The sequence below is a fragment of the Leishmania braziliensis genome, chromosome 31 (assembly GCF_000002845.2).
Source record: "Leishmania braziliensis MHOM/BR/75/M2904 complete genome, chromosome 31".
Taxonomy (NCBI): domain Eukaryota; phylum Euglenozoa; class Kinetoplastea; order Trypanosomatida; family Trypanosomatidae; genus Leishmania; species Leishmania braziliensis.
The window spans coordinates 548,279-572,980 of NC_009323.2; the positions used below are offsets into that span (position 1 = coordinate 548,279).

At 59.2% G+C, this 24,702-nt stretch overlaps 3 protein-coding genes across 3 annotated transcripts; all 3 read right to left on the minus strand.

The window, feature by feature from the left end:
* Positions 1-199: 199 nt before the first annotated feature.
* On the minus strand, positions 200-535 carry LBRM_31_1420 (hypothetical protein, unknown function; the record flags this gene model as incomplete). Its single annotated transcript, XM_001567089.1, has 1 exon — positions 200-535. The coding sequence occupies one exon, from the start codon at positions 533-535 to the stop codon at positions 200-202; it is 336 nt and encodes a 111-aa protein (XP_001567139.1).
* Positions 536-4,298: 3,763 nt separating this feature from the next.
* On the minus strand, positions 4,299-4,697 carry LBRM_31_1430 (hypothetical protein, unknown function; the record flags this gene model as incomplete). The annotated part of the gene is made up of 1 exon (XM_001567090.1): positions 4,299-4,697. The coding sequence occupies one exon, from the start codon at positions 4,695-4,697 to the stop codon at positions 4,299-4,301; it is 399 nt and encodes a 132-aa protein (XP_001567140.1).
* Positions 4,698-5,846: 1,149 nt separating this feature from the next.
* On the minus strand, positions 5,847-20,732 carry LBRM_31_1440 (conserved hypothetical protein; the record flags this gene model as incomplete). The annotated part of the gene is made up of 1 exon (XM_001567091.2): positions 5,847-20,732. One exon carries the CDS (start codon positions 20,730-20,732, stop codon positions 5,847-5,849), a length of 14,886 nt encoding a protein of 4,961 aa, XP_001567141.2.
* Positions 20,733-24,702: the final 3,970 nt, after the last annotated feature.

Consider the following 24,702-nt stretch of genomic DNA (forward strand, 5'->3'; position numbering starts at 1 on the left):
AAAAGGGAAACCTGTTTTGATTCAGAGAGGGAATTAAAAGGGGAGGGGAGTTTTTGATGGCACAGGAAGCAACATTTTTCAGCGGTGGAAAGGTGTTCCCCCCTTCCCCAGTACCTTGGGTAGCGGCAGGGCACCAGCAATTTGGTAAGTAGACGTTGTTTGCAAGGCACGTACACAGCCACCATCACTGTCACAACATTCAACAGAATCCCTGCTGGCACACACCAGTTCCATGTGCGTTGGTGGGCCCCTCACACGCCTTCTCGCATAGCAGCTGCAAGTTTTCGATGGAAACAGACTCATCCAGGAACTTCAGTAGCGTGCGCATCGCTTTCTTCGAGTGACCGGCTTCGTTGTACGCCTGTGTGATGTCTCGATTTGCGTAGGGCAGCAGCAGCTTTGGACCGTTCGGGTGGCGGCGCACAAACGACAGGGGCACGCGGTAGGTTCGACCCTCATAGATATGCCAGACAGACCCCTCCGCCTCGTCCGCGGCCGTCGGGCGCGTAGCAGCGTCGGTGGCAATGCTCGCCATTGTGAGAGCTGCAGAGGAAGTTTCGGTAGAAGACGCCAATGAGAAACACAAGCCGTGAGAGCGGTAGAAGGAGGGAGAGGGCGTAACAATGAAGCCAGAGAAGGCGCTCGACGTCTGTGCTAGGAGTCTTGTAAAGGGAAAATGTCAGTGGCGAAAGAGAAGCTGCTGGCGAGTATTCGTGTATGAGTATATGCGTATGGAGTTCGTTGCTGGCGCACACTCGGCACCTATAACTTGCGCATGCGTCGAGGGATTGCAAGAGCAGAAATGTGGCGCGTGTGACAGCAGTGGCGCGTTTGAGAGAGAAGTAAAGGATAAAGCAACGAAGGAGCGGAGAGAGCCCGCAGCGAGAAGAGCGAAGGGCATTGCACCACATCAGTGAGACCATCAGCTTGAGAGCTGCGCGCTCAGCCGCCCGGGTCTCTTTCTACTGCCCCTCGAGCTGAGCCTCGCGAAGGCTAAAAGGCCAAGGCAAGAGTGATCCATCGCTGCACGAGGCCAGTGTGATTGCACTAACGTACGGTGCAGAATGCGCGTTAGGAGTACAACGCGCATACTTTCAGAGTAAGCCATGTGGCGTGTGTTCGGGAATGAGAGAGAGAGAGCACGGTTGTATCGATGTCCCTCTGTCGATGGATCCTCAACTGATGAGTACTCCTGGCGTGGTCCATTCATTCGCTTGGTTGGCTCGAAGGTGCAGGCACGAACATTGAGGGAGGAAGGGAGAAGAAGGGGGAAACGCACAAAGTGCATCGCTTCTGCTACCACTGGATTCACTCAGTGCACAAGCGGTGCAGTCATGCAACGACAGACAAAAAGGGAGATGAAACCCCAACAAGAAAAGTAGGGGAGCTCTGCAACGCATGATGGGCAACAGAGACGCACAGCGCGTGCAGGGCTGTAGAACCCGAAGCTGCGAAAGAGACGATGATATGAGAAGCACAGGAGAAGAATCGAGCCATTGCATCGCCCATGCACGCTCTTTTCCGGCACGCGCTGCACGAGGAGATAAGCCGAGAAGAGGAAACACAAAGTAGGGTAAGCAAGAATAAAAGCACACAGCACCCTACGAGCTGGATATGTTGTCATAGTGTGCGGTGACCTGCTCGCTGGCCCACTCACGTCTCTGAGTGCGTGTGCAGAGAGACAGAGGGAAATAGAGTGTGGAGATGAAGAGAGCGAAGTCGTGCTTGCATCGCCAAGACTCAACATGAGCGAAAAGGGGGGAGGGGAATCGAGTTGTCGTTCACGGCTGCCTGTGAGACAGGGAAGTTGGATGGGATCAGTGAACGGGAGAAGAACAAGGAAGAGAGCTGGAAAAAAAAAAAGGAAAAGGAGCCAGAAAACACACAGCGGCAAACGTACAGCAGCTGCTGCATGGGGGGTGCAGGAAAGAGCACCAGAGCCTAACAGATGTAGATATCGTGCGTCAGAAATGCACAATGATGCACGCACACACTGCCATCTTACTTCGTAAAGAAGGAGGCTTAAAGGAGGGACAACTGCGGCTTCGCAACGGCGCGCGTTTGTGTTGCGGCGCGAAAAGTCATCAGACTGACGGTTTGGCGCTCGCCTGTAGAACGTGTCAAAGGGCGCACAAGTGTAGAAAATGAAAAGGGAGGGGGAGTCAACTCACGCGGAAAGTCAGAGCGCACAGTTGATCGCGCGAGGGAGAAGCGCGAAGCTACAGAGAGCAGGAAGGAGGTAGACTCAAATCACGCACAGATACGCAGCGCACAACGCCGGGGCACGAGCGCTTCCCCGAAACACGAAAACAAAAGAGAGATTTTGCTGCCATAAGATGGATGCCTTCAAGTCAAAGAAATGACCAGCATTCGAGGGCTAGGGCTCTTGCGCGGCCCACACCGACTATCCTGTTATCGAGCGGGCAGTCAAGGCGACGTCGCATCTGTGGTGGTGTCTTGAAGTCACCACCACAGACAAAAATTTCTTCCGCTCTCAGCCTCCTGTTTGGATATAAATCTTTGGCGGTCAACGCAGGAGGAGAGCGATCCTAGGGAAGCGCTGACGACACACATGAGTTAGCCCCGCGTCGAAACATCCGCCTAACCCTAGTCCTGTTGCAGTTACTACAGATAGTACTCTTAAGGACACCCTGTCGCCGGCAATACCGGTGGCAGTGAAGCGCATGGGCGACTAACGAAGGCCATAGAGGGAAACGGGGGAGAAAAAAAAGAGAGTGCAGTGAAGTCGATGAGAAGGCCCGTGAGAAACGCACGTCTCAGGAAAAAAAAAAGGGAGGGTAGCAGGGCGCGGTGAGGGGACTACGAGTGCCCCGCCAGCGTACTCGTAAAGCCGCGTCGTGAGCACGTGAACCAAAGGCAAGATGGAAAAAAAAAGGCACAGGCTGGTGGGCATGGCAAGAATGAGAGGGAAGCAGCGCGAGATGGGTGAAAAGAAGCCAGCGTGAGGTGCAAACGCCCTTCCTGTGAGCGAAGCAGCGAGGGAAAACGAAGGCAGTTTCCAGCCGCCGACACACACACACACAGAGAGAGACGCACGCAAGCGCGGAAAGGCATGCAAGCGATCGCGGGCGGGTGTGATTTAAATTGAAAATCGCCAATACCGTCGTGTGATACCTTCATCAGCGAGTTCATTCGCTGCAGTGCAGAGACATGATGTTTTCTGCTCTCGGTTTGTTTCGTTTTGACTGTGAAGAGACAGTCCAACGCACGGCGCATACAGTCGCAGTGGTGCGCACATACACGAACACATCTTCTTCTGGCTGCATGCCAGGGCGACTGTATGTGCGGCACATCTACATCTGTTTGGGGTGTGTGTGTGTGTGTGTGTGTGTGCCTGCGCGTGGGCACGGCACGCGAACTTCGCACAGGAAAAGAAGGCACTAAGTGGTAAGAGGCCGTGGGGCACGGGTACGGAGAAGGGGGTGGCGATGGACGTGAAAAGGAATATACACGTGCTCATCGACACGCAGGATGGTGCTCAGCACGAGACAGGGCAATGCGCCCACTCATGCGCACCTGCAGCGGGGCATGCAGAGAGGAAGAAAAGCGCCTCAACAGTCGGCAAGAAAATCAAGAAGATAAAAAGAACGAGAGGCGTCAGCGACGCCTGAGAATAAATGAAGCCCAGACTTTACGTTTAGGGATACAAGCATGCATGAGTGACTCTCTTCTTACGTGGAAGCACCGCGCCGTGGCGAGAGGGGGAAAAGGAACCGTCATGCCATGTAGTCACACCAAAGTGCAGCCACATAGCACACCTGTCGCGCACAGCACGGCCTCGTTCATACGAACGCCTCGCGCTCCCTGACAAGAGCAGCCAGCATAGCCCCTGCGCAAGAGCGAACGAGTGACGTAGAGAACCACAATAGCCGCAGTGCGGCGCAAGCGAGAAACCGAAGAGAGCGGAAAGCAGAAAAGGGGGGTAAGACGGTGATGTCCCTAACGCAATTCCAAATATTTGCAAGTAAACGCAGCAGGCGAGGACTTTGGCGACAGCGAAAACAATTAGAAAGTGGCACGGCCCCGGTAAGCACAAGCAAAGGGAAAAGGGAGAAGGCTGCGAGTCATATCGCCCAGACGCTCTTCCGGTTGCAAGTGGCATGACAGAGGGGGGGGGGACAAATCACAGCAGCAGCAGCAGCAGCAGCAGCAGCAGTGGCAGCAGCAGCAGTGGCAGCCGAGATGAGCGAGAGGGAAACAGGTGTGAAGGCCAGCACACATATCAGACAGTTTATGCCGCTACAGTTCCACCCACGAACACATAAAGCACTGCCGCCTCATGAGCGCTTCAGACTACGTCGCAGCACATACGCGGCAACCGCCATCGCTGCCAGTGTCGTCGTCGCCGTGACCAGCGCGGTTCTCTGGCGCCACCGGCGCATCTCCGTGGTGCAGCGGCGCTCCTCGTAGCTGTGTGATAGTTTAATCTTACGTTGATACTCTTCCGGGTTGTAGATGTCCTTGAGTTCCCCTTCCTCGACTTCCGCGAAGGTGTTCAGAAGCGCATGCGCGTCGGTGGAGTGGTTCATGTCTTCAAAGGCGCTCGTAACGTCCTGATTGGCGTACTGCAGGATGTACTCCGCACCTCCAGGGTGCTGGTTTAGCACAAACGACATCGGCACAAGAAGACTGGCGCCCTTGTAGAAGAGGCGCACGTAAGTCTCCGCGTCAGACATGAGGAAGGACTGCGAAAAGGGTGTGGAGGTGGGGGGCGGAGAGTATGAGTCGCCTCTTGAGGTGACCCACAACCAGCTGCTAGCAAAACCTTGGCTGAGCCTTTATGTTGCGGCACGACCGGATGTGTATGGAGGAAGGGGTGGTGCGTCAATATCGACGGAAGTACTGTAAGGGAGAGCCGAGGGTGGAAAGCACCAAGACAAGTGTTTTATGCCAGTGGAACGCAAAGATGATCGTCAAAGAGGGGAGGCGAACCATCATTCGAAAAGAGATGTGAGCAACCACAGAAGAAGAGCACTGCTCAATGCCGCGGGTTCTTCCACGACGCGTCAGACTGCATCAGAGATCTCGAGTGGTCGACTCACGGAAGCACAGCAGCTGTGGTGCTGCGAAATGGGAACAGAGGAAAAAACCCCTGACTGAGTGCAGCATCGTACCGCACAAAGGGGACGCAGAGGACTACTCATCAGCGGGCCATCACCGCTGTGGGTTATGTGCTGGGGGAACGTTTGCCATCTTTCCTCTGCCCTCGCCGTTTCTTTTTGTTGTTGTTTTGCCTCCGTTGTGCGTCTATGACCGACTCACACGTCGAAAAGCATCACGCACAGAAGCGAACGGAGGGAGTGAAGTAGGAGAGCGAGGAAGGGGGGGGGGGTGGGCGACAGCCGCCGCATCCAAAAAGGTAATCGCATTGGAGCCCCCGTCCCTTCTCCACCATTATCGAGCGCCACTGCCACACAGGACAGCACAGCGCAAACCAGTCCTTTCCAGGTTGACACTGCAGCAACTCTCCTCATAGGAGAACGCCAAAAGAGAAATAATCAGACCACAGCCACCTCACCACCCCACAGGGGAACACACACACACACACACACAAGCCACGCAGAGCAAGAGAAAGAAGGTCGATGCAAAAGTCAGCGTCTTCCGTGGCGCATCGCAGCAACACGTACGCCCGTAGTAACGACAAGCCAGAGATGGCAGGGAGCACACCAAAGAGAGGCAGGAGAAAGGAACACTGCTGCAGCCTCAAACGCCATTCGCGCACGGCCACAACATCCCAGCAGAACGCCTCTATAAAAAGTATTACGTCAACACACACACACACTCGCTCTCGCTCTCGCTCTCTCCCCTTCGTGCACTCCCTCCCTTTAAAAGCGCACGCTGGCCAAATTCGGCCGCGCCTTCTCGCATACCTGGCAGTAGAACAAGGAGTTGGGGTTGAACTTGCTGCACCCACCATGCTCCACCGAGCACACCCAGTACCCCTCCGGGCACTCAAAGCCGCCACCAAACGGGCTCCTCCCAGCGTGACTTCCACCCGCTCCCATCAGCGGACGCGGGTTGGGTGCCATGCAAATCTCGCACATCGACTTCCCGCGAGAGTCATTGATAAAAGTGCACACTGCGCACTGCCACGGCGTGTCCACGCCATCGTCGTCGCCCTCCTCCTCTGCTGCAGCCCCACCAGCAGCGGCATTGGCAGCAGCGTCCATCTCCGCACCCTCCGCCTCTCTCACAGACTTCGGCTTCGGGGCCATGCACATCGAGCACATGTTGCTCGAGATTTGGTTCTGGAAAGTACATGAGTCACACGACCAGACAGTGATGCTGACGGGCTGCGCTTGAGCGGCAGCTGGGCGAGGCGTGTGCGCGGCCTCGACTCGTTCCCGCAGTGCCTCTGCGTTCAGTGACGGTATCACGCTGAAAAGCTCCTCAACCGAAATGGAGTTCGCTTTGTCTGCCGAGGCCGCGGTGGCTTCGGGTCGCGCAGACGCAGCGACGCCGCCTGCTGCGCCGCGCTTCTGGTGCACGAGGAATAAGAGCGCCTGCTCGACTTCCTGCACGCTGAGTGTCTTGAAGACATCCGGGAAGGTACCCGTCAGCATCTCTGCCGCGCGCCCTGCCGAGAAGGCAGCAGAAGCGCCGCACGAGGAAACCCCCTGGGAGAGGGCCACGGTGAAGCTCTCAAAGCTCTGCCGCACGGGCTCCGCCTCGCGGCGCAGGCGGTCCGACGCTCTCGGACGCGCAGCACGCACAACTACCTCTGCCATGTCCTCCATCCCCTGTTGAACCCGCTTGCCGACAGCGAGCTGACGGAGATAAGGCTTCTCAGCCTCGGAGACGAAGAGCACCGCGATGGGGGAATCCTCCCAGTGGTTGCGACTACGTCGGCGCACCCGTAGACACTCCATGAAAAAGTGCAGCCGGTCGGACGGAGGCATCGCCTCTAGCACCTCCTCCAATACAGCGAGCTGCTTTGTGGAGTAGAACATGTCACTGTTCAGGAAACGGTAGAGAAGCACTGCTTTGTCTGCTACCGCGTCGCACGCGCTCACGTCGCAGTCACCGGCAGACGAGCCGGTCGAGCTCAGCTGCATATGGCGCAGCGCCTGCACGCCTTGGCGGTGCACGACCGCCGAAAAGGGCCTGGTGGCATCCATGTAGGCGCCGTTCGAGGCGAAGCGCAGGGCAAGGCGGAAGTTCCTCTGCACGTAGCGGGAGTGATGAATGAGCCAACGCATGGACTCGCCCTCAGCAAGAGTGAGGAGGCCGGAGCATAGAAACGTCTCCGCCTCCGACGACAATCCGCTGGCGGCGGCCTGGGTGGCAGACGACGAAGGAACAGGATGGGTAGGCACCCACTCGAGAAAAAGAAAAATGTTCTTCAGCCGCCGCTCCCCTACGCCATGCCAGTCCAGCCTGAAGTAGTTGTCGCTCACGAGGTACTGTGACGACACCTGAAGCTGCGGCTGACTGGGACGAACCTGGAAGCTGCTCATCTGGTAGAAGCAGCAGCCGTGCGTGGGTCGCACCGTGTCTGCCGAGATCGCTCCGCAGGTGCGCAGCGTGTCCACCGCCCACCCAATCTGGCTCTCGTCGTCGCGTGAAAACGCGGAGACGCGCTGTTCCTCCTGTTCCGCCTCCTGCTCCTGCTCCTGCTCCGCCTCCTGCTCGTGCACAATCTCCGCGTTCAGGTCCATCGTGTTGTGCACGCCTTCTTGCTCGGCTCCGGTGGCACTCGTGCCGCTGGCCTCCTTTGCGGAGGCTCCACGGCCCCCCTCGGGGGCCGCCCGTGAAACCTGAATGCTGCGCTGCATGCGGTCAAGCAACTGCTTCACCAGCCCCTGCGACATGGTGTCTCCTTCGATCAGCTCCTGCGAACGCGCCAGCAGGATCTCCTGCAGGTGCTCGCTGAAGGATGGAGCCGGGGCAATCCTTCCAGCAACGGGGTACTCAATCACCTCCCTGAACTCCGCAATGGCGGCCTGGAGAAGGTCGATGGAAGGGAGCGAAAGCGCCGCATTGGCCGTTGCAGCAGCTTCGTCCTCCTCCGCGCTGGTGTGCTTGCCCCCTACAGCAGTACTGAAGCCCGCCATCGGTCGTGGAAGCTGAAAGCGACGGCAGCGCATCCACCCATTGAAGAGCTCCGCATGTGCGTTGGCGTACTGTGTGTCCTGCAAGAGATATGCAATCGCCTTCTTGCGCCACACATTCGCCAACTCCTGCAGGGAAAGCTTGAAGAACTGCAGGCCCTCGACCCTCATCGAATTAAGGAGGAGCCACGCGGGAACGTCCTTGAGCATGTCACCAGTGCGGTACCGAGACCCCAGCGCCTCCTGGATACGGGAGACCACCTCGGGGATCAGATACAAGCACAGCCGCTGTCCCTGGCCGATCCCACGCATGCGATACGCGCCCTGGGCATAATCGCGCAGGACAAGATCTTTACCGAGCGTGATGACGGCAACAGCCGTGGAGGACTGCTTCACATCCGTGCCAGTCGTGTGCACCTGATCAAAGAAGGTGAAACGGCGTGCCAGCGGCACACCACACTGAGTAACCGGGATGACGAGGCCGTTGTTGCGCTGTAGAATCATCTGCCGATCTCGCTGGTCCAGAAAGACGACGCCGTCAAACAGCGCTGCAGGCAGCCGCGCCAGAAGGCAGCGCGCCACCTCCTCGTTGCTCATGTTCGTGATGAGGGCGCCAGCGTCGATGAGGGCGGAGTACGGCGGCTGCGCTGCAGCGATGCGGTCAAGTAACCGGAGTGGTGTCCAGCTGTCCGGCAGGACCTCAGCATGGACCACCTCGGGGTTCGTGAGTACCGACAGCACACGCCCGTCACTGCCAGGCTCGTAGAAGCACTCGCCGAGGTCCAGAGGCAGAATGTTGCTTGGTGTTCCACTGAATCCTATCCGCTTTGTGAACAGCATCGAGGAGCCGAGCTCGTGGCCGCAGGCGCTGATCTTCAGTCGCTGGAAGTTCATGGTGCGTGGAAAGATGGTAGAGCACAGATAATAGTGAATCACCTCCGGAACGCGGTGCAGCAGGTGGTAGAGTGACTGCATCTGCGCCTTGTCCGTCACCTGGAGCTGCGACAGGGGCACCCCGGCGCGCTCGAATGAGCGAAGCACGTCAGCACTGTCATCTGTGACGCTCCTCTCGGTGACTGCAGCGGCCGCGGCAGTGGCGGCCGTCGCCATCTCCGCCTTCTTCGCCGCGGCCGCGCGGTCCGAAGAGCTCAGACGTAACCAGTGCTTGTACAGCTTCGCCGCTGGGCGGTGCTCCTTCGGTCCCGCCTGCCGCGCAAAGTCCTGCTTCAGTTGTGTCACCAGCTCCTTCACATCCTGAAGGCGTAGCCCCTCGTAGCGGAAGGCAAGGATAGTGAGCCCAATGACCACATCCGGATGCGCAAACTCAGAGCTGCGGCTGGGCACGTCCTTCGCAACGAAGGGAACGGCCGTCATCTTTCGGCTGTATGGAATCCGCGCTGCATCACCGCTGAGGGCCAGATCGTTCGGTTGCAACACGCCGAAGCTGACCCGATCGATCTTGGCGAGCACGTGCGGCAGCAAGCGATACAGCCAGTCGTGGGCAAGGTTCAACAGCTGCAGACCGTAGTCAGGCATGTGCACATTCAGCTCGCGAGATACGCAGCTTTCCGCGTCGTCACGCTTCACCGGGGACAGCAGGAGCGGCCTGGTCTTCTCGTCGAACACATCCGACGACGCGTAGGCCCAGTTCTGGCGCTCCTGCTCTGGAAGGTGGTCCATCAGATGCTCGTGCAGCCACAGCTGCAGCCACGGCACGAGCACCGGCAGCAGCTGCTCGGCGTAGTAGTGGCCGGGGTCGAGCAAGACCAAGTGTGGCTCTCGCTGAAGGGCACGCTGGCGGAAACCGGTGAGGATGGCGCTGCGAATTGCGCTCAGCGCGTGCCGGCGCTTCTCCCCCTGAACGTCCCGTATCTCCGCCAGCGACGAACCACCCCCGTGCACCGAGTGGGCGGTCTGGCTAGACGAGCCGTACTCGAGTTCCCACTGCACGTCCTCGCACGCTCTCCCCTGCTGGCTCGCAAAGATGCCGTCCAAAAGGTGGATAGGCAGCAACCAACGAGGGCCGCTCAGGTCGATGGGGTACTTGGGGCCGATAGGAAAGTTCAGCTCTGAGCGAAGCGGGTGCAGGAGCACATCGACCTCGTCCATGATCAGGACGCCACGCTTCCACAACTCTAGAATCGGCGCGATGGCGTCCGCTAGGTCAGACCTCTCCACCATCTTGCGACGCAATGCCTTGATGTGGGTTGTATAGCGGTCATCTGCCGTCTCGTCTAGCTCCATGTCCTCCGTAGGCACGCTCTCCATCATGTGCATCTGCTCGATCCCCTTCAAGAAAAGCGACTTGACACATTCAGGTGCGGCGATCACAACCGAGCGGTCTTCCTCGGCAGATTTCAGCTTCTGATAGAGCAGCTCCACTCCGTCGCTCGTGCCGTCCTCATTGCTGCGGTCGAACTGCACCGTGTAGATGTGCTTTGTCACGACGACGCCAAAACAGCGGCGCAGAATACCGCGCGTCTGCTCCAGCAGCGCCGTCGGCATCACCTGCGTGACGAGCTGCTGCCCATCGGCGAGGATGAGGGCCAGCAGTGGTCCCACAACGGTTGTCTTACCTTGGCCCATAATCATCTGCTGCACACGCGACTGGCCATGGCGAATGTTTTCTACGAACCACTTCACCATCTCCACCTGGCGGGTACGCAGTAAAATGTTGAAGAGGAACTCAAAGACAAGGAAGCGGGGGTCGAGTCTCGCTCTGAAGGAACCGCCGCCTTCTTTGCCTGCCGCTCCTTTGACACCGGACGACGCCTCCTCCTTGGAGGCGTCAGTATGAATGTGGACGTACGTGCGACGTGCCGTCAGTGTGTCGAGAGCAGCGTTCGCCAGCTGCTGCAACCGGCCAGTCACAATCCGGCGAGTCTCCTCTGAGAGAGTGACGCACATGGCTGTCGAGCCTGTCGCCTCCTCATCACCTGTCCCAGTACTTGCGTTGGGGATGGGCGCCTCTGCTGCCGTGAGCTGCTGGAGGACAGATGGGTCGATTTCCAGCGAAAAGTGCTGAACCAGTTCACGAATGCGTGCCGCGCGGAGCTGGGCAGTGGCCTTGCTAGTAACAGCTGCCTTTTCACCATGAGTAAGCACGACGCCGCGAAGGTGCCCGCACAACTCCAAGAACAGGAGGAGCTGCTGCACGGCTTGCGCCGCCTGCTCCGCAAAGTACATGCGGTTGCTCAACAGCATGAGGAGAATGAGCTCAGCTTGAATCCGCTGCAGCGACCCGTGAAAGCGGTTCTCAGCCTTGAGGTCATTCTCGAAGGTAGTGCTCAGCAAGGCGGCACACAGCCATTCAATTGGTACGGCAACACGAGAACGCTCCGCTCGCTGTAGGTAGTGCACCAGCCGTTCACGATCAAGCGACTGTGCCCCAGCAGCAGAGGCGCTGTTAGCGTTGTGAGAGGGCGGCGTGGACGACATTGGATGAACGTCATTCGCCAAGGACAGCAGCGACGAGCGCAAACGCATGACGCGATCGGCGTCCCGCTCGCCAAGCGTGTGCAACTGTCGCACACAGTCTCCCAGTACCGTCACTGCCGTCGTGAGAAACACTGTCATGGCCGCCACATCTGGAGTAGTCAACATTTCCCGCACAATGTCCTCGGAGAGGCACTGGAAGTAGTGGGGCCGCTGAGCCTGCTGCTGGCTGCGGAAGCGCATCGAGTCCTCCTCCAGACGGTCCAGCATGTTCTCGCCCAGTGGAGTGCGAGAGAGGAAGTGAGCCCGAAGATCGAAAGGGAGCACAGAAATTGACGAAGACGCCGGTGGCGCAGCTGGCTCACCTTCAGCGATAACGTTTTCTTTCAGCTGCAAAGAACTCAGCGGCTCGGTGCAAAGGGCCTGCAGTGACGAGTGGCGCAGTGCCGTAGCAGCAGCAGAGTTGTTCTCCGCATTCCCATTCTGGAAGTAGTCCACTGATATGTTCGCCTCGTGCAACTCTACCTGCTCGCAACCCGTGTTACCTGGCACCACGCGGCCACGCAAGTGGTCCCACATAAGCACGGTCACCTTCTGGCTCGCCGGTGTACGCAGGCAGCTCATCTGGCGCGCCTCACGCACCGCCTCGGTAATGTGGTTCGTCTTGAAGTGCTCCTGCGCGACTCGGTGGATGGAGTTGAAGAGCTCCGGAATGGTGCCGCGTCGCCGGCGCGCCGCCGACTCCTGACCCCCGATGATCATACCATGAAGCTGATCATTTGTTTCGCACTCCTCCACTAGCGACACGCCGCGAGCGAGGATGTAGCGCTCCGAGTTGTCCGCGGGCGCGGGCCAGTCGGCGTGCGGGAACATCTCCATCAGCTGTAGCACCGTGCTGCACCAGGACGGTGCCATCTCCGTCTCACCTCCCTGCTGCGCCTCGCGACCCCAACGACAGTGCCGCAGCTGGAACCAGCGCGCGAGCAGCTGCGAAAGGGTGACGCCGACATGCTCCTGGCCAATCATAGGCACCACTGTGTTCCGCTTCATGCAGTAGAGGAAGTAAAACCCCTTTTTGGTGTTTGCGCCGCCTTCCTCATCCATGAGCAGCTGATCTGACCACAGAAACTCCACAAGCTTTTCGTCCTTCACCATCTCTGGGCTCTGTAGCTGATAACAGACCCGCTTCACCTTCTGGGAGGCGATGCGCTCCCACGGGTACAGCAGCAGCCGCTCCCATGGAAACCGACAGCGCTCCAACGCGGGAGTTTGCACCGCCACCGGCACCGTCGCCGACCCGTTTGCTGGCTTGTGTTCCACCTTCATGAGTCCGGCATACAGCTCGAGTTGACTGCGCACCATTGGTGCCGCCTGCGCACAGCGCTTCAACAGGTCCAGCACCTCACTACGCGAGAGCTGACAGTCTTCGGTCACGTGGTGCTTCACCATTAAGTAGTCCGACAGCTCGGTCGCCAATGGCCACTGGTACGTGTTCGAACTGTACTGCACCGCATGAACCAGCTTTAGCCGCACCGCGCATGCGTCGGGGAAGCGGTCCGCCATTGTGCGCTCGAACAGCGCGAACATAAAGGCCTCCTCGGCGGAGAAGCTGCTATCCGTGTAACAGGACTCGAGGGTGCGCATGGCGCCTGCGTAGTGCTGCGTCGCGCACTGCATGACAGCGTAGTAGAGCGACGCCGACAGCGACGGCGTCATCACGAAGCTGCTGCTGCTGTGCACAACGTACACGTAGAAAGGGGATGGCACCGCCTCCCTCCACGTGTAGGACGAGCGATCAAAAAGAAGCATCGGGTTGAACGGGTCGCCGCCAATCTTCATTGGCGCAAAATCGTGATTGGGGCACAAAAAAGCGACCTCGTGGGTGTCGTTGCAGAGCAGCAGGCACTGCTGAAACGGCGCCCGGAGTCGGCACAGCTGCCGCCAGCGGGCTGCGGGGAAGTCGTCCCACTCGGCGAGGCGCCATCCCGGCTGATCCGCCAGAAATAACCGGACGCGACTGCTTGCGCCGTCTGTGCTGGTGTAGAAGCGCACACGCAGCCGCGGCATCTCAATCAGCTCGATTTGAACGTAACTGTCTGCAGCGGTCGTGTCCTCGACGCAAAGCGAGTGTGCTGCTTCTTCGTCCGCTGAAGCAGCATCGGGCTTTGCCTTGCTCGCGGCTGAGCAGCGACGGCCCCAGACCAGAATGTGGGAGCAGTCCTCGATGCGCGTGAGCATCTGCAGCAGGTTCGAGAGGCCCCGACAGTGCAAGATGTTCACCAGCACGTAGTCACACGTCCCCATTGCCCGCTGTGTCTTGGCCACCATTTGCGCTAAATTATTCCGTTTGCTGTCACTACCTCCGCCGCTAGCCTTCGCATCCATCCCCACCATGGCGAGCAGCGCATCGGCGTTTGCAGCGGAGGAGGCCCAAGTCAGTGCCGACGCAATGTCCCCTCTCGCCTGCCGTAGCAGCTGCACGCACACACCTTTGGGGAGGTGGGAAAGTGCCTCGTGAAGCAGCGCCACATCAGCATCAGTGATCCGAATTGTGGCATCGCCGCTCTCCTCCTCATCGTTTGCGTGAAGTGTACCGGTCGACATGTCCATCAAGCCATCGCCGCTCGTGGCACGCTGTAGCATGAGGCGCTTCGTGGCACCCTGTGCCTCCGCCATGGTCTTGGTGCGCGCCACATCCGCTACCGTGTCAGCCGACAGCGTCGCATGCTTCACCTCGACGATGGAAGAGTGGGTCTTGTCATTGCGGCGCACCACCACACATGCCGACGATGTTGCTGGCGATGAGGTACCCTCACCGGCTGGGTCGCTACCTTGTCGACCCACGTGCAGGTGAATCTCGACGCTGTAGTTGAACCAGTGGTCCATCACCTCTCCCCGCACGACCTTGCGCTTTCCGGCGCCGGACAACGTCGCATCCGGCAGGACGGAGGCAGCCTCGCTCTCCTCCGAAAGTGGGTAGCCGCGCAGCACATCATCCTCGCCCTGCCACATGAAGAACGACTCCAGTAGCACACTCGGGATCAGCCCCTGCAGCAGCCGTGCTGGAATGTACACCTCACGACCGCGGATCGCTTCATTGTAGCGGTGGATCTCCAGCGTGCTTTCGTTAAAGATGCGCCGCTTCAGCTCACCGGCCTGAAACGCCGTCACCACCAGCGACTCGCGCGTGCGTGTCCCGGTCAGCAGCGCCATGCTGTGCAAGCAGTAGCGCTGGTTGGTGCTGTAGACAAGCGAGCGGTATAGCTTGCGGGCGTGCGGCACGAGGTTGTATATCTCTATGCGCGGCTGCGGGTAGCGGTAGGCGACTGCCTCCTTCCACGTTGCCCTCTCGGCCTCATTTTCGTACTGCGGGGCGTCGTTCATGAGGAAGCGCATCTCGTAGTGGTGCAGCGCAGGCACAACCAGGCGGCGGCCCCCATCCTCCTCGTTGTCGGCGTCGCTGGCGGCCGCCGTCGACAACGCAGGGGCCAGAGGATAGAACCTCATCCCACTCGGGAACGCAGCTCGAAGAATGTCCCGCAGCATGCTGATAGCCCACCGCTCCTCCTTGTACGGCCACGGGTAATCGTCCTCTACAGCAATGACACGATCGTAGGTGACGTTCTCGAAAAGCACGCTCTCGGCCGACTCCGCTGGCCAGTTGCCGGCGATCACGAATGGGTGGTGCACACCTTGGTCGGCCAGGTCCGGCGGTGCCGTCCACTCGATCACGTCGTACGGAGTTCCTACAAGGTGCACCCAATGCCGGTGCTCGTGGCGACTCACCAGGCCACACTGCAGAGTGTCTTTGCCCAAGACATTCTCAAAGTCGGTGAAGTGTGACATGCTATCCGGGACCGGCTTCAGCTCGTCGTTGCGCCAAAACAACTCGCACGTCTGGGCATGGAAAAAGAGACCACTTGATGCCGGTCCCTTGTAGACACCAGGCGCCGAGATAGACCACAGTGGCGCCGCCTCGTGCTGTAGGGAGCCCTCGGGAGGGGCGTGGTCTTCGTCATCGTCGTCTATCATAGCGTCCAGGTTCGCGGCACTCGCGCGGGTTGACACGCTCGTGGAGCGGCTGCAACGGTGAAAGCGCTTGCGGTCCTGCGGTGCACCTGAGGCGGAATCACCACCTTCCGACTCGGTGTGGTCGCGGAGGACGGACTGAACGATGGACAGAAGTACTGCGCCGCGTCGCTGCGGCGTCATCTCATTCAGAAACGCGGTGATCCGGTGGTAATCCTCTAGCAGATCGCAGAAGAGCACGTTTTCTGGCACATCAGCCGGCGGGAGCTTCAGCAGTTTGGACTCTGTCGTGCTGCTCGGGTCGCTGTGAATCAAGTTCGGTATGCGCACCGTATCGTTGTAGTTGCGGCTGCGAATCTGCACAAAGACAGCGCGGCGACGCCCGCCACTCATCATGAGCTGCTTGCCCTGCTCCAGAAGCTCCTTGGAGACACGCGAGGTGTTCAAGCCCTGTGCCTGCAGGAAGCGCAGCATCTTTTCCTCCGGCGTGAGCAGGTGGTCCCCCTCCCGGGCCGCGAGCTGGCTGCGCTGCATGCCCATCCCAAACCCGTGGCGCGCTCGCACAAACGCATACGACTGGAGCATGCGGATCAGGTGTGCATGCGGGTCCTCCGCAGGCGCGGCGCTGGTGTCCTCGGACCGCAAACTTCCATGCTGCCAACCGCGTGCGCCACAAGACGCCGACGACAAGAGCGAGTCGTAGCCTTTCCAAAGCGCACGGTCCACCCGACTCATGTGGGCGTGAATGACGCACTGCGTCGGCGTGTCGGTGTTCTCCTCACTCTCCTCGAGCCACACCCACAGCAACGGCTGCACCGTAGTAGCAAAGAACTGCAGAAAGTAGCTGTGATACTCGTCTATGACACCCAAGGCCACCTGGCTGCAACGACTCTCCTCATCCTCCTCGCTTTCCTCAGCCTCTTGCGAAGCTGTCGGTACCGTGCCGGAGGTCTCGCCCTGCCGCTGCCGCTGATGATGAACAATGAAGCGGCAAAAGGAGAGCACATCGCACAGCAGTCCGACAACAAAGAGGACGTAGGAGGCATTACTGCTGTACACAGAGCTGGGGCCAAGCTCCGTGATGCTCTCCAAGAGGATTCGCAGCGGGCGAAGGACGCTTGTCGGTGCATGCCGCAGCTCGCTCATGAGCAGCCCGTACGTGGTGCCGAGGCAGTCCTCGTAGTTTTGCTGGCTCAAGTCCCCGCGTAGCCGACGCAGCTCCACCATCTCGCGCTGCTCCTTGCTCAGTCGCATAGGAACGGAGCGGGGGTCGGCGTGGCTCAGGACGGTCGGCGAGGCGTACGCCGCTGGCTCGAACAATACCGCACGCAGCACCTCTTGCACTTCATACACGAACAGGTACGTATGGCGGTCCTGCGAAGCGAAGAAGTCAAGGACAAGCGGAATGCGCACGTATGGCGCCGTCAGGCATGATAACAGCACTTCCGACTCCTCCACATTCATCGTGCCGGCAAACGTTGGCAGTGTCTTCGCGTGCAGCACGTCGTCCTCGGTGGGGTGGTCCGCCTCAACCATCCGTGACACGTCAATTGGAGAGTGCAGCGCCAAGCCCTCGCCGTACATGACCTCGCGGTCGCCAAAGCCCTTGACGGCGATGTCTGCAATGTCCATGTCACGCCCACGCACCATCAGGCACTCCCATCTCGGCGGTACTGGGCGGGTGCGCCAGCCGGCGCTCATCTGCCGTCCCGGTGCGTCCTCCTCGAACGAGATCCGCCACGAGGCAAGGGCATCGAGCTCCTTGCGGCGGTGCAGCAGCTGCGCATCGCGCATTTCCATTGTACCCATAAACTTTGCCAGCAGCGTCATGTCCCGCATCATCCCGAATGCCGGCTGCTCCTTCGCCAGCGGTGAGCGATGGCTGCACAGCCACTCCATCAGCTTCTCCATCTCCGATGAGCCACCGCCAAAGAGGCCACCAGACTGCTCCAGTGAGTACCCTGCGTTCGCCAGTACTGCTTTGAGGAACTCGACGGTGTAGCTGCTCTTGAAAATTTCCAGCTTGTCAGGCATACGTAGGTCGAACAGCTCGTGGTCGGGCCGCATCTTCTGCTGCTCCTCAATGTACCGCAGCATGGCGGAGCGGATCGGGAGCAGGTGCGGTCGAGTCAGCTGCAGTGTCGCTGCCACAGATGCAAAGGCGATGTTCTGTTTTCCCTGCGTTGTAGAAAGAAAATAGCCGCAGCCATCACCGGTGTTCAGCAGGACAGAAATTATGCGGCACTTGTTCGCACCCTTCATCTGCCGCAGAATGGCATCGAAGACGAGCAGCATAGCCGCCGAAATGAGGCACCGCTCCGAGTCGAAGCTGCGCGTCGGCGCCTCGACAGCCTGCCAGGCATTTGCCAGCGACAGCATGAGGTAGTAGATGCACTCCAGCATTATCAGTTGCGGGTCACCAGCATGCGGGTTCGGCACCACACCTCCCACCCCGGCTGGCAGCTGCGGCGCTGGTGGAATGACATCCTCCGTGTAGAAACTGGCCACACACCACCGTTCCTCTTGCGGCACGGCATCGATGGAGTAGCTCGCAGGCAGGGGCACAGGAATCAGCATGGAGAAGATCCACGTGATGAGCTCGATAATCTGCAGCTGCACGGCAACGCGAGAGGCGGTGCCGCTGTTGCCGGCGCGCCTCCATAGTGTCTCCACAACACTTCGCACGCGCGGCAGGAGCGCGAATAACTCAGCGTAGTTTGTCGCCTTGGCCAGGTCATGGATGTCAGGCAAGGATGGTACCGACGACTGGAAAGCTGTGCCGTAGTAAGAGGCGACTGACGCCTTGGGGAGGAGCTCGACGTTCTGGAAAACACCTTCGCGAGCTGCGTCGATGGGCTCCTTCACAATGGCGTCCACCGTGCGCTGCGGATCTGACGATGCTGTAGATACGCCGCCCATGGTGCCTGCAGCGCTCGCTGTTGTGCTCGTGCGTACCTCGCTGACCGCCTGAATCAGGTCCTGCACGTCGTCCTGTGGGAGCGCGTCCACCACTGCCTCGACGGCGTGCACGAGCTCCACAACGTGTTGCACCACGGCATCACTGCCGACGACCGGAGGCTGGCCACGGTCCAGCCGCTTTTTCGTGTGGTGCGCCAACTGGCTCGCTCCAACGTGTAGCAACTGCACGTCTGTGGCGGAGAGAGGAACCGCACCTTTCCACGGGCCATCGGGGAACTGAATCGCCTCAGGGTCGGAACGCAGCGCTGACATACCCTGTCGGTGCAGCAGCTCTCCGTCACTCTGAAAAACAAGGAGCTCTGGGACCTTGGTCAGCTCCATCGCGCTGAGCACCTCAAAGCATGGGTATGTGGCGCGCGGAAAATCAAAGAGAGCGCAGTGCTCCTCATAGTCCTCCTGTGTCTCGTCGCAGCTGAGGAAAATGACCTCGACGGTGTCTGGGCTGCACTTTTGCTTCATAACCGTCACTGCATCCGCCAGCAGCGCCGACGTCTCCCTGCCGCTCGGAACCTTGAGGCAGCTGACAAACAGCAGCACCATCTTGCCATGGAAGTCGGTCTCAGGCAAGATCTTGTTCTGCTTGTCCTTGATGTACACACGCTTATCTGTGAAGCTCAGCCACACAGAGCTCAGGGACAGATTGGCAGCTGTGTCGTTGATCCCTGCTGCCTTGAGGCGATCAAGCGCGGTGCGCAGCTGGGCATCCTTGCTGCTCGGCGTCGGTGATCTGAATCCGGTCGATGCGGCCTGGACGTTGGCGGCGCGCGCTGCGGGAGTTGAGTCGGAGAGGAAGCGCCGCGAGTAGCGTGAGAGGTCTTCGGCGGCTCGTGCGAAGAACTCGTACTTGAGCACGTACTTGATGCGCTTCCTCTCGACAGTCGTCAGCGCAGGGTAGTACTGCGCTAGGAGATAGCAGAAGGCAGTGATGGCGGATTTGATGCCGCTGGAGGAGCTGCAGGCGGGGCTTGCCGCGTTACTGTAGATGAACGGTGTGAAGGGCGAGTCGGCCGACAGCGCAGGCGAGAGCGGCACCTGCTGCTCGCTCTCCACCGTGCCGCCGGTCATCTGTAGAATCATCTCGGTGGTGAAGCGGGTCGTCGTCAGATGCAGGGAGCTGGCTAGGTTGCTCCTGTTCGAGCTCACGTCATCTTCGCGACGTCGCCCATCTGGCAGCTTCTCCACCAGCCACGGCAGCAACACATCGTAGAATACCTCAGCACGGATGAACTCCGACTGGTTCTGCGGGTCATTGCGCCGCATCCACAGCGACAACAGCAGCAGCCAAAACGTCTTGTCCTGCAGCCGAGCCCACGACACGTCCTGGAACTTGAGTATTGGACAGCTCAGTATCTTCTCCGCCGTCTGCCAGCGTGGGTGGTAGCCCTGCCCTTCGGTGCCTCGATTCACGACAACAAAGTCAAACACTTCACCTGCCTTGCGGTGCACGAGGAGAAACATAATGTTGTACGACCGGGTGCCAATCCAGCCAGATGGGATCATCGTCCACTCCCCGGTCGGTAGGCTCGCAATGCGCTGCACACACCGGCCTACCACCTCCAGCACGGTCGCCGGCTGCACCGCCTTGCTAGCCTCCACCGTGAAGTCGTAACAGGATCGGATAGTCCCGTGCGCGCGCTGGATGGCGGTGCGCAAGTTGACAGAAATGTCCTGCAGAAAAGGATGGGACACCTCGGCGGCACCCTTCTGGCCCAGCACCTGCAGCAGCTTCGTGCTCGCGGCGGACGGGTTGGGCCTGCTGCCCGCGCCAAGGGTGTTGAGACGGCAGAGAATGACATCCAGGCAAAGCAATGTCAGGAGCACCGTGCCGCCCTCCAGGGGGTCGCCGCGACCGGCCACGTAGGGGTCCGCCAGAAAGCCGCCATACGCTGGCAGGCGCCAAAAGCTATAGGGCAGGTTGCGCAGCCGGCGCTCGCGCTCCTCTTCTTTCTTTTTCTCCTCCCCCGAAGGCGCATTCGCCTTGACCACCTCCGCTGCGACTGACCCAATGAGCATCAGCTTCGTCTTGTCCTTAATGCCCAGGGCAGACAGCAACGTGTCATCCGACTTTGCTTGCAGGTTTGGCTTCCCCAGCAGCTTCTGCAGTGGAGGAAGGACGTTGGTGGCATCGTAGATGGCCGCCTTGAGGACTCCAAGCGTCGCCTCCTCCGGCACCTCGATATCGTGCTTTGCGGAACCAAACTTCACCTCAATATGCATTGTAAAGCAGAATGGAAGTGGGCGAAGGGGGAATGTGGGTATGGTATGAGCGTATCCGGTGTGTGTAAGAAGCTCGCAATCTTCTGAGGGAGATTGGGGAGCGGGAGAAGGATTGATGCACAGGGGGAAAACAAAGAGAGCAACGCACGCCAATGCTGAGAACACAAACACCACTGTCACCCCCTCCTACCTGTGGTGGCTCCCTCTCGACCTCGATGCGAAGAGACGCACGGTGGACTCCACAGAAAACAACAACAACGAGAGCTGTGCTTCCGCAAAAGCGCAACAAGGAAGAAGGACAGAGAGCAATACAAACAGAAAGGCTCGTCACACGGTGCACCACGAAAGGGGCGCAGAAACACAAATGACAACGATAGAGCAGCAGAGCTGCTGCCAACGGACGATGAAAGCCTCCTCCTCTGTCTCTCCCTCTGTCTCTGTCTCGTGATTGCTGTTGCGTCTTTGAAATGGTCGGGTGGGTTGGGGGGATATACACACACACGGGAGAAAGAAGGTCAACACACCTGAACAATACACCAATACGTTACCTGGAGCACTCCCTCTCTCCCTCTGGTCCCCTCCTCCCTCGTTACTTGGCTCTTCTGAGTGCGTGTTGCTCTCCTTGATGGCGCCTCTTTATTTGCGTTGGTAGGAGAGTATCAGGCGTCAGCGCAGACTTCTAGCTGAGAAATAAGTTTGCACGTGGCGAGGGAGGGGTGGCACGGCAGCTCTACTGCTTCAGCAAATGTATGTGACCATATGGTAGAAGAGAATGCAGACGAGCAAAACTTGCGGAGGCGTAATGGGGACTCGCGAGAAATGAATGAGTCAGTGCGCAAGAGACTAGAAGGAAAAAAAAAACAGCGGATTCGGGTTTTAAAAAGCACGACGAACTTCCTCGTTGCTTGCTTCACCCTTGCTCTTTCGGGAACGCATAGGGAGGAAGAGCGCGCAACCAACGCAACGAGAGAGAGGGGGAGAGAGAGAGTTCGCAATAAAGTGGCGAGAAAACAAAGCCGCAGAGTAGAGAGAAGCAAGACGTGGCGAGAGGAAATGCGAAACAAGCCACCCTTTCGAAGCCGAGCTGGAGACGCTGAGAACGGCGTGGAAAAGATGCTGTAGGTATGGCCACGGCAGGTACAAGAAACGACGATGGGGGCCCAGCAAGGCATTGGATCTGAAACCCGCGCGTTTCCACTGAACATGGCTAAAAACGATGGAAGCATCTTCACAGCTGCAGAGGCTGTTGCCTTAGAGTTCGTACGGGGAGACACGCCGACGTCTCCTCCTGTCAGCAACTGTACTTCTCCATGTTCCCTTTCGATTTTTCTGTCGACTGTTTTTCGCGTTTTCACTGCCGTAGGCTCCCCGCCTCGTCTCCCCTCCCCCCACCCCAACGCAGGAGGGGAGACGAGAAAAGTCGCACGCGTGGCTTTTCGCAACGCCCGATCAAATAAAACGGATTAACTTTGGTTGTCCTTCCCTCCCTCCCTCTCTCCCTCTCGGTGTGCTAAACGGTGACCGCCCCTTTTCGTGGGGCACAGCGCCCCTGTACTCGTGTGCCTGCGCATCATGCGAAGGTACAGTAGAGCAGGAAGACGAGGCACGCCAAAAAAAAAATGGGAAAGAGATCGTTGATCTCTCACTCCTTCCGTCTTGCTTGGGGTCCATCAACTTGAAACCCACTGTTTTAACCCATTACGTCTGTTGACGCCATTACTTCACGAGAACGAGATCTCAGCAGGGGTTACAGTCTGTTGTCTTCTGACGCACACCCACAAGGTTCACAGTTTTCTTCGCAACGTATCACTCTATCCTGATGATGGAGGAGACACCGCAGCACACAGTACCACGAATCAGCACACATACGCCACTCTCCGCGGAGAAGCTGAACAGCCCTCCTGCCCCTGCCAGTGCCGAGTCGCCTCTGGGGATGGCAGGGTCAAGCGCCTACGGCGTGTGGAGGTCGGAACGATGCACTGTTACTGATGTCAGTGGTCCAGGTCCTGGATGATGCTGCGTTGGAGCGGTCTACGACAGTGAGAACACAAGTTCCATCATCAAGATGAGTAAGGTCTCAGCACGAGTCAAATGTACCTCCACTGGTCCTCACTTTCTACTGGTGGGGAACCTGAGTCGTTCCCCAAGGGAAGTACCAGGTGATGGTCGGCATAATGGGAGTGACTTCGAGGCGGGTGGACAAGGTTTGAGGCAGAGGCCATGCTCAGATAACTGAGTCGGTGCATTACTGTACCGTCTCTCTACGGCTGCTTCGCACCACGCGATGCGTCTCTAACAAGCTTAGGCGCAGTGGTGTTTAGCACAGCCTCTATGTCAGAACAGAAAGGATCCGATGAAAAGGAAAAAACGCTATTATGCTACGAACACGCCAGCAGCCGCATGCGCACACAGTCACTGCCCATCCGCCTCCGTGTGCATGCGGCTCTGCCCGGGCCGTCGGGACCATGCCATCGGCCGTCCAGTCTGGACACGCGTCTGCCGGGCGATCCCCGACCCTCCCGCGCACACACCTGCTGCGCGAAAGCCGCCAAAACGACCCAGGTTCGCTGCATGCCCTGGCCCACGCGGATTGCGTCCACCGGGCTGCTCTAGGGCCTCCGACACCCCGCACCCCGCCGGCGCGCCATGTACCGCCCTCAGTCGCTGCAGGCCACGGCACCCCGCAATGTGGCCTGGGGGCCCGTCACACGGGAGTCTGGACGACGCGATGGAGCGGTCCGCGCGGCCCTCGTCGTGCATCCGGCATCGGCGCCCCGTCGGGCCGGTGGGCTGGCGGGGGAGGTGCCGCGTGCCCTGCACACATCCACGGTGGCGCCGATCCGCATGCATGTCCTCGAGCCCTTCGCGCCAACCACTCGCGCTCCCCTGGCCCCCCGATGCCCCGTGCCTGAATGTGGTGCACCACGCCAGCTATCACCGGCAGCACGCGCGCAGTACTCGCATATCAGCAGCATGGAGCACGCGTCAGGCGGGGCCCCGCCGTGCGTCTGCGGCACCAGGAGCGGGTGCGCCAGGGCCTGTTGAATCGTCAGCGCGATGCGTAGTGGGCGCCTGCGAGCGTCGGCATGACCGCGACGCGCGCCGGTGCAGCGCCAGCCCATCTCACACAACCAACCCGCAGCCGCGCCAGGGAACAGGCTGAAGGTTCTTGACTTCTCCTCACACCGAGTGGGGTACTGGACCCTAAAGTCGCGCGCTAAGGCGCACCCCGTCATCGGAGTCACACCGTTCATGGGGGTGGGGGGACAAAAGAAGACGAGAAGGAATAGGGGGGGTGCCCTTCTGCTGTCGTCGTTGCCGTCGTCGCCGTCTCTCTCTGGGCCTGGCACCTCAATCTGCCTTCCTCATTTCTTTTTTTCTGTCTCTCACCACACCACCTCTCTGCTCAGTACACGCTCAGCACGCGACTCCCAACTCACAGGCCACAGTACACACATGCACAACGAGAGATGGCATGAGAATCGAGAAGCACATCCTGGTGAAGCCCACAGTGTCTCGAGCGAAGGAAACGATGCACACCCAACACAAGGTAGAAGAGGCGTATGGGATGCAGTCGAATGACGAAAGCCAACTCGCCTCCACTTACACTGCAGACCCTCGCACACGCAGCTATATATGCACACAAGCGAAATGGCGGCTGGCGTGTGAAAGTGGCCTCTCTCGTGCGAAAACGTCGAAAATGTGTCCTCCAGTTTCCTCTCGGTCCCTTTCGTTTTTACTGTAGTCGCCTTCCCATTTCACAGAGTGTCGGCTCCGGGGGTCGTATCTCCATCTCTGGTCTCCTCCGCTTCCTGCCCTCGTCACAAGCCGTAATGGAACAAATACACAACCGAACGGGCAACTTCTGCTCTCTCTCTCTCTCTCTCTCTCTCTTTCCACTTTCGGGCTGAAGCGCGCGCCTTCAGATCCAAGTTGAACGCTCAACGCGAGTGCACCGTTAGGGAAAGGG